This window comes from Typopeltis vanoorti, chromosome 6 (assembly GCF_054136105.1).
Source record: "Typopeltis vanoorti isolate ZY-2024b chromosome 6, IOZ_Tvanoo_1.0, whole genome shotgun sequence".
Classification (NCBI taxonomy): Eukaryota; Metazoa; Arthropoda; class Arachnida; order Uropygi; family Thelyphonidae; genus Typopeltis; species Typopeltis vanoorti.
In genome coordinates, this window is record NC_143554.1 from 12,504,775 (window position 1) to 12,521,838 (window position 17,064).

The window sequence follows — 17,064 nt, forward strand, 5'->3', positions numbered from 1 at the left end:
CAATTACACTATCATTAACCCAGGGTGAAATGGAATGCTCTTCCCCAGCATTCTATACCTTGTGCTCTTTTGCATTACATTATAACAATGGTATTAGAATGAGGCCTTCATTCCAAACTCCATTCAAAGTTCCTATTTAGTATCTAGGCCTACTTTTCCAAGAAGTGCTAAGGAATTCTAAAGGAAGTGGGAATGGGAACATATCAATAAAAAAATAAAAAAATAAATAAAAAAAAACCTCTGGCTTCACCTATCAGCAGCCTACAATGAAACCCATAATAATTGCAAAACAACTTGATAAATCCATGCCTGACTGTGAGCAAGCGTAATGCAAAAAAATTAGCTTCTTGCACAAATGATCATGCTTCTGATTCTGTGGAAAGTCTGTTGGGAGCAATTTTTCTGCCTCTGTGCTGCCACCTAACCCACTATGGGCAGAAATGTCTTCAGGTAGGAGATGAATTTCATAATGCAATGTGGGACCATCACCTACTTACCAGAGACCTGATGTTGGCTTCAAAAACTTAGATGATTTTGTCTCAGAGTTTCTGGAACATGTAAAAAATAAATAAAAATTAAAAAGAAAAAACACCTTAGTCAAAAGGTTTACGACCCTTTGTGGATGAGAGTTATATATATACAGGGTGTTCGGGATAAATTTGACAGTTTCGTAAGGAAAAAGAAAATCTTCTTTGTATCTATTAAATTTAATGAATTGACAAAAAAACATTACAGGCAGAGTTAATTACAATACTATCAACAAGATTTACTCAAAATAACCACCATTAGCATCGATCACAGCTTCAATTCTGCTTCGGAACCTCGAACAAGCTGATGCTACAGTCTCCCTGGGAAGGGCCGCAAAAACTGTTTTAATTTTATCCATTAACTGGGCTTTTGTATTACTGGAAGTGCGATTGGTGTCTTTTTCAACTGCGCCCCATACAAAATAATCCATGGGGTTAAGGTCTGGGGAGTTTGGAGGCCAAACATTTGGACTGGTGAAGTCGTAGAAATTTTCAGACAACCATTTTTGACTTTTCCCAGAGGTGTGGCAAAGGGGCCGAATCCTGCTGCCATACATACGGCCTACCATTGGCTACCCTTGTTATCCAGGGCTTGACTACAGTTAGCAACTCCACGAACAAAGCCTGAATTCCAATGCCAGGGTTCTTCAACACCTGTTCCTGCAGATTTGCGAGGAATTCTGCTGTACGAACGCAATCAGATCGTCTGCTAGGGATCTTTCTTCTTGCTACATCCTCGTAGTCACCATTGCAAGTCTCTAGTTCATGCCTGATTGTTTTTACTGTATTCAGGGAGCATTGGGCAGCAGTCGTAATATCCTTATTTTGATGGCGGGCACGAATCATCATGATACAAGTTATTCTCTTCCATGATTCAGGTGGGTTCCAGCTATCCATCCTTTCTGACATCTTGTATATGAATGAAGAAGGGTCCAAACTTTTAAATGAAGAGAAGTGTGTGTTAATACATGTAACTTACGGAAAAATATAATTAATTATAAATATGTCAAATTTATCCCGAACACCCTGTATATATTTGTTGTATAATGAAACCTGTGGGGAATTTATGACTAAACATACATACATAACCACAGTAATAATTTTTTAATAAGTAAATATTTCGTTCTAAGTATCATAGGAACAATACTAGGAACTACATACAGTTAGGGCGCATGCTTACAATGGAATCCCTCTATGCGTGCAGTAGCATGTTATAGAAATAAATTAAAATATATCTTGGAAAAAAAAAAAAAAACCTGATTACATTAAAATGAGATAACATAAAATTATGTCATATAATTTAGGATGACAATTTCCCAGACATCAGGGATAGTAAGAAAATCATTACGTTTCAAATTAAGTCTGTGATGTAGGGCTTCACTTTCTTTATATAAACATTCATGCTTATATAAAGATCTATGTAAAAGTTTGTTTTTTTTTCAAATAGATCCTACGGTATGAGTTTTCAATTGCATGTTGTGCGAAGCGAGATTTCTACGGTTTGATGAGAAGAATATGATCTTGATGTTCAGAAATGCATTTGTTGAGGGATCTGCCTGCCTGTCCATACTAGGATAATTTACATGAGTATGCGACCTCGAACCAATATAGAAAATGATGATACAACATGACAACATTTCATACCAGATGGGGTATCGCCGGGTAAACAAGGCCCCCGTTCTTTTCGTCACAGAACCAGGGCGAACAGAGAAAAGTCAGCTACTGGAACAAATCTGAAAGCACACTCCAACTCAACATCACCAGAGTAAAGATCTGTACTATCAACATAAGAAACTTGAATGGAACTAGCTGAGGAATTAGATAAGTAACAGATCGACATAATAGGGGTGACTGAGACAAAAAACACAAAAACTGGTGCTCTTTCTGAGCAATAAATACAAAATGTTATATACAGGCAATGACCATCAACGAAACGAAGGAGTAAACATAGTATTCAACACCGAGGCTAATCATCTTGAATGGCAGGCAGTCTCAAGTACAGTGATGTGGGCAAATATCAGAATTGGGAATTGGACAATGAGACTTATTTGTGTCTATTGTCCCACAGAAGGTTCTACTAAGGTAGAAGTAGAGGAATTTTTTGATGCTTTAGAAAAAGCAACTGACACAATGAAAAAGGAAAAGTTGGTCCTTGTTGGGGATCTAAATAGCGGAGTAGGAAATGACTGTCAGACATACAAAAATATTTTGGGAAAATTTGGAGAAAAGAGCAAAGCTAATAATAATGGCAAATACCTATTGGATTTCTGCTCAGGACATGGACTAGTTATTACTAACACCATGTTCCAACATAAAAATGTGCACAAATTCACATAGAGAGAAGAGGTAAGGAATAAGAAAAGTCTCATTGACTATGTTATCGTTGATAGTGATATTTTCTCCCTGGTGCAGGAAACTCTGGTGTCCTGCACAGAGGATTTGAAATTGGAAGCGATTAGTATTGAGCAGGATAAAATTGAATTTCATACTGAAAAGAATAACATGTAAGAAAGTTTTAAAGCAAATAAAAGTTGAACAGCTCTCAGATGTGAACTGTAGGCTAATATACACAAAGCTTATTGAAGAACAAAATGTAAGAGTTTGAAAACAGGAATCAAACCTTGGAGATTCAGTGGCAAGCCTTGAAGAAAACCCTGATTGATTCAGCCAGAGAGGCATGTGGTGAGGTTGTCTGCAAGGATAGAAAAATCACAACTCCATGGTGGACACAGGAAGTTAAAGAGGCAGTGAAAGAAAAGAAGAAAGCATATCAAAAGTTCCTGGCAAATAAGTCAGCTTTTGCTCTTAGAGAATACAGAGACAAATGTAAGAAAGCAAAACAGTGTGTAAAACTAGCTAAACAAAATTCATGGGAGGATTTTGGCAAGAACATAGAAAATAAATATCAAGAAGGTTATAAGATATTCTGGAGGTTGTTAAAGAAACTTAGAAATGGAAGAAAGTGTGCTGTAAAAGGAGTTACAGATGATAAAGGTGATATCTTCAAGAATATCTTTTTCTCCTGAAAACAGGAGAAAAAGATATTCTTGAAGTAATTATTTCGAAAAATTGCTAAATGAAACAAGTAGTGATAGCACAGTGGTAAAAAACATTCAACCGGCATACATATCCATACTTGTAGTAGAAAAAGCCATCAAAGGCTTGAAATGTGGAAAGGCAGCAGGAGTAGATGATATTCAACCAGAAATGCTGAAGTATGGTAGTATAAAAGTCTTGCAGTAGCTGCACTGCATAGTTAAGAAAGTCTGGATAGAGGGATGAATTCCCAATGATTGGAGTAGAGCTCTAATAGTACCCATATATAAAAAGGAAAATAAAACTGAATGTGAGAATTACAGAGGTATTTCCCTACTGAGTGTTCCTGGAAAGATCTATGCAAGTATACTTGAGAAACGGTTGAGAAGAACTGTGGAAGAAAAGCTTGGTGAAGAACAAGCTGGATTCAGGCCGAATAGAGGCTGTCAAGACCAGATCTTCACTTTACGACAAATAATTGAGAAAGCATGGGAATATAACAAAGATCTGTATTTAAGTTTTGTCGATTTGGAAAAGGCATATGATAAGGTGCCAAAAGAGAAGCTATTCAATACGCTACAGTTATATGGTGTCAATGGGGCATTATATCAAGCAATACTTAGTTTGTATTTGAGTTGTAAATCGGCAGTTAGAATTGAAGGAAGTACAAGAAGACGGTTTAATGTTAAATATTGTGTGAGACAAGAATATATATTATCCCCTCTGTTATTCATTATCTATATGGATCACATTATGAAGGAAAGTGGTATTAAACATGATATCAGAATTGGAGATGTTAATATCAGCTCTTTGCTTTATGCGGACGATGTTATACTTCTAAATAAATCTGCTACAAGTTTGCAAGATTCCCTGACTAAACTGTTGTAATAGATATGGTATGAAGGTTAGCATTAAAAAGACAAAGACAATGAAAATAGGTAGAATTGTTGAAAATGTCAAATGCGTTGTGAACAGAGAACCTGTGGAACAAGTAAAACATTTCAGCTACTTAGGCACCATTTTTAGAGAAGATGGTAAATTAAATATGGAAATAGACAACAGAATCAATAAAGCTGGTATGGTAAGAAGTCAATTGAATAAATTCATATGGAATAAGAGAGAAATTAGTCGGAACACTAAATTAGCTGTATACTAGACAGTGTTCAAACCAGTTTTAACTTATGGATCTGAGAGCTGGGTCAGAAGTAAAACACTTGACCAAAGACTAGAGACCGCAGATATGAGAGTCTTGAGAAAGATTAGAGGCACGAACAAATGGTATCAATGGCAATATCATATTAAAAACAAGGATTTTTGGAAAGAACTTGACATTGTCAGCATCCAGGAATGCATTAGCAGAGTTAATCTCAGGTGGTATGATCACTTAAATAGAATGGGCGAGGAAAGATTAGCAAAAAAAGTGTTCTGTCAGGTTGTCAGGAAACAACCCAGAGGAAGACCAAGATATAGGTGGATTGATATGGTACAATGTGCCTTAGGCAACAGAAATATAAGATCTGATAATGTTGGAGTCTTGACAAGTAACAGACTGATTTGGAGGAAAATTGTAGATAGGAAGTTAGTAATGATGTAAATTTTTCATGTAGTACTATCATATCCTGTACACCCCTTGAGGGTACATGTCAGGAATTTGATGATGCGACCTCGTACACCCCCAGGTAGTATAAGAAGTGAAAGTTTGTCTTTAGGAGAAGGTAACCAGTTGCCAAAGGAATATCTGTGCGCGGAATGAGAATTAACAATCTGAAATTTGCAGATGACATTGTTATTATTGAAGAAGAAGATGAAAGAGAACTACAAAAAACACTGGAACTGTTAAATGAGGAATAAAAGAGATTTGGATTTGTTATGAACTTGGAAAAAACAAAGATAATGTTATTTGGTGAGAAGAACATGAAATAAAAGATACAAGTGGATGGAACTGATATAGAAAATGTAGAACAATTCATATATTTGGGAAGTAAATTGACATATGACTTGGACTGTAAAAAAGAAATAAAGATCAGGATTGCAATGGAAAGAACAAATCTGAAGGCCATGGATAAAATCTGGAAAAAGTAAAATGATCAGTCTGCAAACAAAACTAAGAGTACTGGAAACATGCATCTTCAGCGGTGTACTATACGGATCTGACACGTGGGTAATAAATAAAGAATCAAGAAAAAGAATTTTGGCATTTGAAAGAACTTGTTACAGGAAGATTCTAAGAATATAATGGGTACAGAATATCACCAATGAAGAGCTCTATCAGAAGATAGAACCAAAAGAGAATCTAATGCAGAAGATTATAAAAGGGAAGCTGCAATTATTTGGACACATCCGTAGAATGAGTGAGGACCGGAAGATAAAGACATTTGTGTTTGGTATTTTGGATGGTTTAAACAGAAGAGGTAGACCATTCAGAGAATGGATAGACGATATAAAAAACTGGTGTGGAATTGGTGTACAAAAACTGCGACACTGTGCACTGGACAAAAAAAGGTGGAAGAAGACAGTGAAACAGGCATCAGACATCAACGGGCAGTGAGCCCATGGTTCGTGATGATGACGAACCAATTGTGGATTTGGTTGAATGGTTTGTAGGTAGTAGCCAGTTTATATTTCTTCAAGATTTTGGAAAGACAGAGATGCCTTTGACATACAGTATGGGAGTCCTACAGATTTGTTCTTGTCTATGCTGATGTGCGGGGAAGTGACCGATGATTTTTTTGCGTTGTTTTTGGATTGTACCCATTTTGTATGGTCATCATCATCATCAAATTCCTGCCATGTACCCTCAAGGGGTGTACAGGATATGACAGTACTACATGAAAAAATTACATCATTACTAACTTCCTATCTACAATTTTCCTCCAAATCAGTCTGTTACTTGTCAAGACTCTAACATCATCAGATCTTATATTTCTATCGTCTAAGGCACTTTGTACCGTATCAATCCACCTATATCTTGGTCTTCCTCTGGGTCGTTTTCCTGCCAACCTGGCAGAGAACACTTGTTTTGCTAATCTTTCCTCTCCCATTCTATTTAAGTGACAATACCATCTGAGATTAGCTCTGCTAACGCATTCCTGGATGCTGACAATGTCAAGTTCTTTCCTAATATCCTCATTTTTAAAATGATATTGCCATTGATGCCATCTGTTCACGCCTCTAATCTTTCTCAGGACTCTCATATCTGCGGTCTCTAGTCTTTGGTCAAGTGTTTTACTTCTAACCCAGCTCTCAGATCCATAAGTTAAAATTGGCTTGAATACAGTCTTGTATACAGCTAATTTAGTGTTCCGATTAATTTCTTTCTTATTCCATATGAATTTATTCAATTGACTTCCCACGATACCAGCTTTGCTGATTCTGTTGTCTATTTCCATATTTAGTTTACCATCTTCAGTAAAAATTGTGCCTAAGTAGCTGAAATGTTTTACTTGTTCCACAGGTTCTCCATTCACAACACAGTTGACATTTTCAACGATTCTGCCTATTTTCATTGTCTTTGTCTTTTTATTGCTGACCTTCATACCATATCTTTTACAACAGCTATTCAATTTAGTCAGAGAATCTTGCAGACTTGTAGCGGATTTATTTAGAAGTATAACATCATCCGCATAAAGCAAAGAGCTGACATTAACATCTCCAATTTTGATATCAGGTTTAATACCACATTCCTTCATAATGTGATCCATATAGATAATGAATAACACAGGGGATAATGTACATCCTTGTCTCACACCAGATTTAACATTAAATCATCTTCCTGTACTTCCTTCAATTCCAACTGCTGACTCACAACTCAAATTAAGACTAAGTATTGCTTGATATAATGCCCCATTGACACCATATAACTGCAGCGTATTGAATAGCTTCTCTCTTGGCACCTTGTCATATGCCTTTTCCAAATCGACAAAACTTAAATACAGATCTTTGTTATATTCCCATGCTTTCTCGACTATTTGTCGTAAAGTTAAGATCTGATCCTGACAGCCTCTATTTGGCCTGAATACAGCTTGTTCTTCACCAAGCTTTTCTTCCACAATTCTTCTCAACCGTTTCTCAAGTATACTTGCATAGATCTTGCCAGGAACACTCAGTAGGGAAATACCTCTGTAATTCTCACATTCAGTTTTATTTCCCTTTTTATATATGGGTACTATGAGAGCTCTACTCCAATCATCGGGAATTCGTCCCTCTGTCCAGGCTTTCTGAACTATGCAGTGCAGCCACTGTAAGACTCTTATACCACCATACTTCAGCATTTCTGGTCGAATATCATCTACTCCTGCTGCCTTTCCACATTTCAAGCCTTTGATGGCTTTTTCTACTTCAAGTATGGATATGTATTCCTGACTGCATACCTGGTCAGTGTTTTTTTTATCACTGTCCTGTCATCACTGCTTGTTTCATTTAGCAGTTTTTCAAAGTAATTACTCCATACTTCAATGATATCTTTTTCTCCTGTTTTCATTTCACCTTTATCATCTCTAATTCCTTTTACAGCACTCTTTCCTCCATTCCTAAGCTTCTTCAACAACCTCCAGAATATTTTGCCACCTTCTTGATATTTATTTTCTATATTCTTGCCAAAGTCCTCCCATGACTTTTGTTTAGCTAGTTTTACACACTGTTTAGCTTTCTTACATTTGTCTCTGTATTCTGTAAGAGTAAAAGCTGACTTATTTGCCAGGAACTTTTGATATGCTTTCTTCTTTTCCTTCACTGCCGCTTTAACTTCCTGTGTCCACCAGAGAGTTCTGATTTTTTTATCTTTACACACAACCTCACCACATGCCTCTCTGGCAGAATCAATCAATGTTTCCTTCAGAGTTTGCCACTGAATCTCCAAGGTTTGATTCCTGTTCTCAAACTCTCTCATTTTCTTTTCAATAATATTTCTGTATTTTAGTCTACAGTTCACATCTGAGAGCTGCTCAACTTTTATTCGCTTTAAAACTTTCTTACATGTTATTCTTTTCAATATGAAATTCAATTTTATCCTGCTCAAGACTAAATAGTGATCACTTCCAATTTCAAATCCTCTGTACACTCTGGTGTCCTGCACCAGGGAGAAAACATCACTATCAACAATAACATAGTCAATGAGACTTTTCTTATTCCTAGCCTCTTCTCTCCATGTGAATTTGTGCACATTTTTATGTTGGAACATGGTGTTAGTAATAACCAGTCCATGTCCTGAGCAGAAATCCAACAGATATTTGCCATAATTATTAGCTTTGCTCTTTTCTCCAAATTTTCCCAAAATATTTTTGTATGTCTCACAATCATTGCCTACTCTACTATTTAGATCCCCAACAAGGACCAACTTTTCCTTTTTCATTGTGTCAGTTGCTTTTTCTAAAGCGTCAAAAAATTCCTCCACTTCTACCTTAGTAGAACCTTCTGTGGGACCATAGGCACAAATAAGTCTCATTGTCCAGTTCCCCATTCTCATATTTGCCCACATTTCTCTACTTCAGACTGACTGGCATTCAAGAAGATTAGCCTCGTGTTTTGTGATGAATACTATGGCTACTCCTTCTTTTCCTTGATTGTCATTGCCTGAATATAACATTTTGTATGTATTGCTCAGAAAGATCTCACCAGTTTTGGTCTTTTTTTGTTTCAGTCACCCCTATTATGTCGATCTGGTACTTATCTAATTCCTCAGCTAGCTCCATTTCTTTGCCATTCAGGCTTCTTACGTTGATAGTACCGATCTTTAACTCTGGTGATGTTGAGTTGGGGTTTGTTTTCAGATTTGTTCCAGTAGCTGACTTTTCGCTGTTCGCCCTGGTTCCCTGGCGAAAACAACGGGGGCTTTGTTTAACCCGGCGACGCCCCAGCCGGCATGAAATTTTGTCATGTTGTACCATCATTTTTTATTTTGGTTTAACCAATAAGAATACAATTTGGTCGGCTAAATCCCAAATTGCCAGCCCATCCTCGTTCGTTCAGTATCAAAGTAGATACCCAACAGGGTGCACCACGAGAAGGTGAGGATTGGACATTAGGTCAGAAGCTCTGGTCGGTTCTCCGCATTCCTTTAAAGGCTATGTGGAGGTCTCCTCTCAGTTATACAGCTTTGACCCTTAAGCACCCCCATTTTGTATGGTGGTATTTTTAATTTTTAATTGGTGTGGAATTTAATGATTTGGCATCATCATTAGTAACTAGAGCACACAGATTCTGCTCCTCTAAAGGTTCTTTAAACCAAGAATTGGAAATAATTAATTTTGTATGGTGGTATTTTTAATTATTTCCAATTCTTGGTTTAAAGAACCTTTAGAGGAGCAGAATCTGTGTGCTCTAGTTACTAATGATTTAATGATGCCAAATTTCTGAGATGGATAGTGAGCAGAAGAATTGTGAATATAGCGTTCTGAAAAGTCGGCTTTCGATAGGAGGTGGAGATGGAACCATCTTCTTTCCTTTGGATTTGTACTTCCAGGAAGGAGATACTCTGTGGAGATTCTTTTTCGAGCATGAATTTGATGCGTGAATGAAGAGGGGTGATTTTATATAAGAACAAGTGTAGTTCTTGTTCTGAATGACCCAGGAGAGCATAAACATCATTAACGTATCGTAGCCAAATTTTTGGTTTAGGATTAAATGTGAAAATTTTTTCTTCTGTATTTTAATATTTTTCTATTTCTATTTAATTTCTTCCATATTTTCAAAATACTTTAATTTTGATCATCCTGTATTTTGCATAAATTTCCAGCAATGAAATAATACATTAAAGTCAGTCACCTCCATATCTCAGTAAACATTAGCATCTTTATATAGGCCAATAATGATGTAATTTTTTTTCATGTAGTACTATCATATCCTGTACACCCCTTGAGGGTACATGGCAGGAATTTGATGATGATATATGCAAATACAACAAATATCCTTGTGAAAATAAAAAGTATGCAAAAGTGTGTGAATATATATATTTGTAGGACAAGATGATTGCTATAAATTAAAAAAAGTAATAAAACACCACTATTTATAGGATACATCAAGAGAGAAAGTGGTCTTCGTGAATAAGTCATAACTTCAACTATATTCTCTTCTCATGGCTAACACAGTGTTTTGAGAGTGCTCGAAGCATTGTGTCTTTTGAAACAGGAAAATATTCTCACTGTGATCAGAGATGAATTACTGTATTTTTCCATGTATAAGACAAACCGTACTTTTTCTAACCCAAAATTAAGAAATCAATATTTTAATCAATAATAAAATTAAGAAACTAAACTGTCTCTCTCTGAAGCTTTATTTCCATGTTCTTTTGCATAATTGATGACTTTTAACCTGGCACTAGTAAGGTGGGGTGTCACAGAGCCCAAAGATTTTAAAATGACTATAACTTTTTAACAAAGCGTGGCAGTGAGTCATGCCTCAGTATAGCTTCCCCATCCGTAACCCACTACTCGATGCCAGAGATGACAGGCTGTTGCATGCAAGCAAGTTTAGTGTGCGAGGCGTAAAGTGTGCTGGGATCCACTAGACCCCACCTTACCAAAAGTGCGACTAAATTTACTTCTGAAAAGTAAGTTGTTTTCATGTATATTCTACTAAAGTATTATCGTTACTGCTGTGTCTTCTATATTTTTACATACCAACGATAAGCAAAAATACATTTTCGTAAATATTTAGAGGGTATTTTGAGAATATCTTTTTTTTTTTTTTTTTTTTTTTAACCAGATGAGTTACGAGCAGGAAGAACAGAGGTTACTTCAACTTATAGATGATGCTTTGACAGACAAGGAGACATTTAGCAGAGATGATGAGAGTGAAATTGATTAAGTTAATTTTGTGCATCTGTTTTTATTCTGTAATATTACAGGACACTTAAATAATATGTAATTTAATATTGATTAAAAATATATGTATTTCTATAATACACTACATTATTTGGGTGGGTCTGTGGGACCCCCACCTTACCACTTTTGCTACATTTTCCCACCTCACCAGCACCGGGTTAACTTGAATTTTGAAGAATATGATAATAATTTTTTATTTTCAGACGTTTTTCTGGGCTAGTGCTCAAAATATTGTTAATGCATTAACTTACCCTGCCAACGAGTTGCAGACATATGAATGCTTTCAGAGTTCTGATTTGTTTATTCGGAATCAGCTGTTAATGACGTTAATCGACAGAGTTGAAGTGATTGGCGGTAGCCTGTTTGCAGTGACAAGGTACCGGCAGTTTTGCCACGGCAACTATGGATCTCTCAACCAGTTACCCCCCCCCCCCCATATAAGATGACCCCCAATTTTTGGTCAAAAAAATTTAGAAAAAAATTATCGTCTTATACATGGAAAAATACAGTAACTTACAGAATATTTAGAATGCAGGGTATTCTGAAACAGTACAGTACATTTAACCCCAAATGAGCTAAAATAACTTTCAACTGCAACAACAAGTACAAAAATAAGCCAAGATAATTATAAAAATGTCAATGTCATTCATTACTCTGTTAATTGAACCGATTTATTTTATTTTTGTAAAAAGCTTATTTATTGTTATTTGTAATATGTATTTTTGTATTGCTTCAAATCATCCTGTTAATGAGTCAATGCCTGAAATGGTCCAATTTAAATGAAAAATGACGATTTGATGAATTTTAGTAATGATTTAATATATCAAATTTCAATAAAATTAAAATCTCTTCAGCTAGAACAGGTGTATAAATAGAATAATAAAGGGAGATAGGAAGGAGTTATTGGAAAAGCAGTAAAAAAAAGTTATAACAGTGATTACTGGTATGCTTAGTGTTTTCACAAATGCTGTTAATTATCTTAATCAAATATTACAAAGAATAGAATTGAAATGAGGATGCCAGTTAGTATCATCATCACCAACTATGGGCTCACTGCCCGTTGGTGTCCGATATCTCCTTCACTATCTTCTTCCACCTTTCTTTGTCCAGTGCACATTGTTGCAGTTTCTGTACACCCATTTCACACCAGTTCTTTATATCGTCTATCCATTCTCTGTATGGTCTACCTCTTCTGTTCACACAATCCATAATACTAAACATGAATGTCTTTATCTTCCAGTCCTCACTCATGCTACAGATGTGTCCAAATGATTGCAGCTTCCGTTTTATAATCTTCTGCATTAGATTCTCCTTTGGTTGTATCTTCTAATAGAGCTCTTCATTTGTGACTTTCTGTACCCATCCTATTCTCAGAATCTTCATGTAACCAGTTCTTTCAAATGCCAAAATGCCAGTTAGTACAAAGAAAATTATATGCAAAATATATACATAAAATGAAAAATCTTTGATTTCCAGCATGCAATCCAATATTTTTTTATATACATAAAAAAATATTGGATTGCATGCTGGAAATCAAAGATAAGTACTTTAAAGATGACAAAACCAACTAATGGCTTTAGTGATAAAATATTTTATGAGAAGTGATCTGGCTACTTTACTGTCTAACATGAGATATATATATATATATATATATATATATTATGGTTTAATGATAATACCTTGGAAGTCAATGTCAGACTCATCGATGGAAGGTGATGAGATATCAACCAAAGAAAATTTTGTCTTCAAGCATCTGTAGTCATCCTCTTCAGACTCTGTCATTCGTTTTTCTTTTCTAAATTGTGCAACAGGTAATCGAAAGCATGGAAGTTGTGTATAATCACCACACCATGTTTCTCTCCGTAACTTTTTCTTTAAAATAACATGAAAGAAATTTCCAACTATTAGATCATATGATAATGATTGTAATAATAATATGCCAGATGAAAAATCAAAGTAAATTGTAACTTATTATCTACATATTTCATATAATATTCTATTACATTTCAATGTAACAGAATTCAAATGTTTATTTTCATTCTTTCTTTGGTTATTGTATACAAACATTTGAATTTGCAGTATATGAATGCATACTAACAAGTTAGCAAAGACCAAAACATCTTTCATTCTACTCCAAATAAAATACTGATCCAGATTCTCAATAACATACTGTTTTCACCCTGGTGAGAAGAGATTGTGGATTGACTTGGAGTAATGCCAAAATGCACAAGCTCAATATTTACATTTTTTTTTCGTGTGTTTGGTCCTTTTATGGTATGTTATAGAAATCATAATTTTTTCAAATAGATTTTATTCTTATCTGTTAACTGCATCATAGAATGATATTCATAGTAACTAAAAATGCAAGAGCATTACTTGGTATGGCTGACAAAATTAATATTTTACGTGATTCATATTATGTATTCTTAAATATGCTTGCCAATCAAGCCAGCATATTTAAGAATACTTAAGGTTAATGTATCCAACCAACAGACGACAAGTTTGAATCCTGTCTTGAGCATGGATGTTAGCAATTGTGTTCAGGTAGGAGATGAACTTCATTGTTCGGTGTGGAACCACCACTCTGTTTACTGGAGGCCTGAAGTATGCAAAAAATAAGTAAAATAATAAAAAAAAATCCTTAGCCTGCCCATGGTACTGATATTCTAGAGGGTTACAACTTTTCATTGGTAGGGGAGAGAGAGAGAGAGACATAAAAATAAATAAAAATAAACAATAGCTATGTCTATGTGCATCTAAGGTTGTAATAATAAGAGGTCACATGGACATGAATGAATCTGCACCTAACTACATTTCCTGAGTTATAATATTCATAAAGAATAACTGGATTGATTGACAATTTCTTAAACAGAAGAATTAATTCATTTTATTTGTTTCACTGACAAAAAAAGTAAATAATAAATAAAAAGCTAACAGAACAGCTTATTAAATTACAGTATGATTATTGTATTAGCTATATTCAGTAAGATATTACTTAAAATACACACAAGTTAAAAGGACAAATTATAGTATGAAAATGGTATTATCATACCATTAATACAATTTAAGAAATTGTCAATTATTTTGTTAGCCAAGATATTTATTAATATGATTAACAATTAATTGATATGGCATAAGCATTACTCTCTTTAATGTTATTGTATCCAGGAGATTTCAAGAATATGTGACAAAATAACACACAATCATATTCCTATATTTGTAACTTTATACATTCTTGCATTCCACAGAGGAAAGCAAAAACTCTAAAATCTAATCTAATGCATGCTGAAGAAAGATATCTAGTCAGATTTGTCTGTGGAAACAAACTATCACCAAAATTTTTAGAAATAATCTCGTAGCCTGTCCTGTCATTTGTCCAATGGATAAGAAATGTGTTGGCTTACAGTCAGAGGTGTTCAGTAAATTTCCAATAGTCAACCTGTAAGCAGTGAGAAGGATGATGCATATAAAACTTAGATTAATAAAATCAAGGACGCACTGTGAAACATTCTAAGGACCACTTTTTGTTTCTTTTTTTCCATTCACAGTTAAAATACATCAAATGTACCATTTTCTATATTCAGTAAGATATGCTACTTCAACTGCACACACAAGCTATTGAATGCAAGCAAAATTTGTAGTGTGTGTGTGTGTGTGAGAGAGAAATTTCTTTTGGGGATAGGAGGTAGAAGTTTTTAATCAGATATATCTGCACAGAACAAATCTGAATAAAATTCTTGCAATTGTATAGTATATTTCTTATTTTGCTACTATTTAAGTATTACAAATATTAATTTTGTTTTAAAATTAAAGTTCTGTACTTACATTTTAAACATCCATAAGCAATGTCACAGAGCCTACGTAGCTCAGTTGGTATAGACCAGGGATGCCCACCCACAGCCTATGTGCAACCCTGGACTGTTAGTAATGCAGTCCCATAAGATCTTTAACTTTTAACATTATGTGATATGAAAAATATGCTCTTTCTTTCTGTTTTGATACAGGAATTTGAGAATAGATTTCAAGATTTCAGAAAAAATTTCAATTTTTTTGTGTATTTGCGACTCCATTTTCAGTCAACATAAATATGTTATTTCAAATGTAATGTAGAGAGATGCAATCAGATATTCAACTCAAAGAAAAATTTAATCATGCCTCTTTGCTAGATTTTTATAAGTTTTCTCTTCCCAGAGAGAAATATCCTTACTTTACAATCCCGCTTTATTCATGTCATTGCTTTTTTTTGGTAGTACGTACATTTGTGAACAACTATTTTCAAGAATGAAGCATACGAAGAGTAAAGTTAGACTAAATATTTCTGACAAGAACCCTGAGAGCTTACCACGAATTGCAACCACTTCCAATCAAACCAGATATTGATTTAACATAAACAAGGCCAAATATTTCACTAGTTTTGTATTTATGCTGCCATCTTTTTTAATGTTATAATAAAAGTTTCAAAAAATAAAGGAAGTTTTGTTACTTATATACATTAACTATATTATACATTTTATATGTGGCCCAAGACAATTCCTCTTCACTCAACGTGGCCCAGGCAAACCAAAAGGATGGATACCCATAGTGTAGACGAAGTCCTTTGATTGGAATGATGGTTCGATTCCCATCCACGACATGAGGAACCTTTATATGGTCTCTTTCGACTAAAGGTGAGTTAGCCAGTCTCAGCGAGGTAGAGGATTTTTTTCTCTTGGAAACTCTGTTTTTTTTGTCTATCAGAACAGGCAAACCGGCCCTATGAACACATGCATCTACAGACATAGGACAATCATAGAATAAGGATTGACCAACCTATTCTGTGGGATTTTCGGTTTCGAATACCTGCACAGTGAAGTGTGGGTCTACTTGTGAGCGTATATCAGGAAAACAATGTCACACGAACAGTGAAGAGCAAACCTTAATGGTCTGAAGTAAAATTACTGGCAGTGTTAAAAGACACCAAATTTGCCAGCCTAAATGGCTGAGTAAATGGAATTTGTTTTGAAACTAATATTTTTCTCTTTCATAGACTCTCTCTCCAATCACTTTCTCTGTTTCTACATATAACTCCATCAATACGGCCACTACCATTTCTCCAATTCTCCCTAAACGTATAAAAACAAAGCAGCTACTGGTAAACATTTATTAACAAAAAATAAAAATAAAAAATAACATTTCATTGACAAATTTATTGACCAATTCGCATCCATATCTATTATTCCATTTACATCTGTTCTCTGCTACAGCTTTCTCCATACTGTTTTCGCCAAGGACTTCACTTGTGACTCTACAAACTCCAATCTACAAGAAATACAGACCCCTTTGCCTAACCACTTGTCCATGCACAGCATTGTTTGAATATTTATATAAGATTTATCTGTCTATGCAGTCAGCCTTCTCCAGAGTGTGAAGAATGTGCTACTACAGACTAGATTATTCTGGTCTGCAGCAATAATCTAGTTGCATAGTTTGTTTTGTATACACTACCTTTACTCATAGTATTACTATAACTGCAGATTTCCACTAAGTTTCAATTTAAGTTGTTTGCAATCATTAACAAAACTCCCAGACTCTTCCTATATTGTCTGACTTCCTTGAATACACTGAACTCATTATGTTCTATTGATGTCTGTTGCAACATTCTCTTCTGAATTTGTGAGACTAGGCAAGTCTCACAAATTCAG

The 17,064-nt window shown here is 35.0% G+C and overlaps 1 protein-coding gene across 1 annotated transcript in view; it reads right to left on the reverse strand.

Moving 5' to 3' along the window:
* Positions 1-17,064, reverse strand: part of cmet (CENP-meta) — a 370,306-nt gene that overhangs the window by 171,055 nt on the left and 182,187 nt on the right. Inside the window, exon 13 of the mRNA XM_090393925.1 lies at positions 13,063-13,255. Coding sequence (XP_090250051.1) covers positions 13,063-13,255 — 193 coding nt within the window. The remainder of the gene's footprint in view (positions 1-13,062; positions 13,256-17,064) is intronic.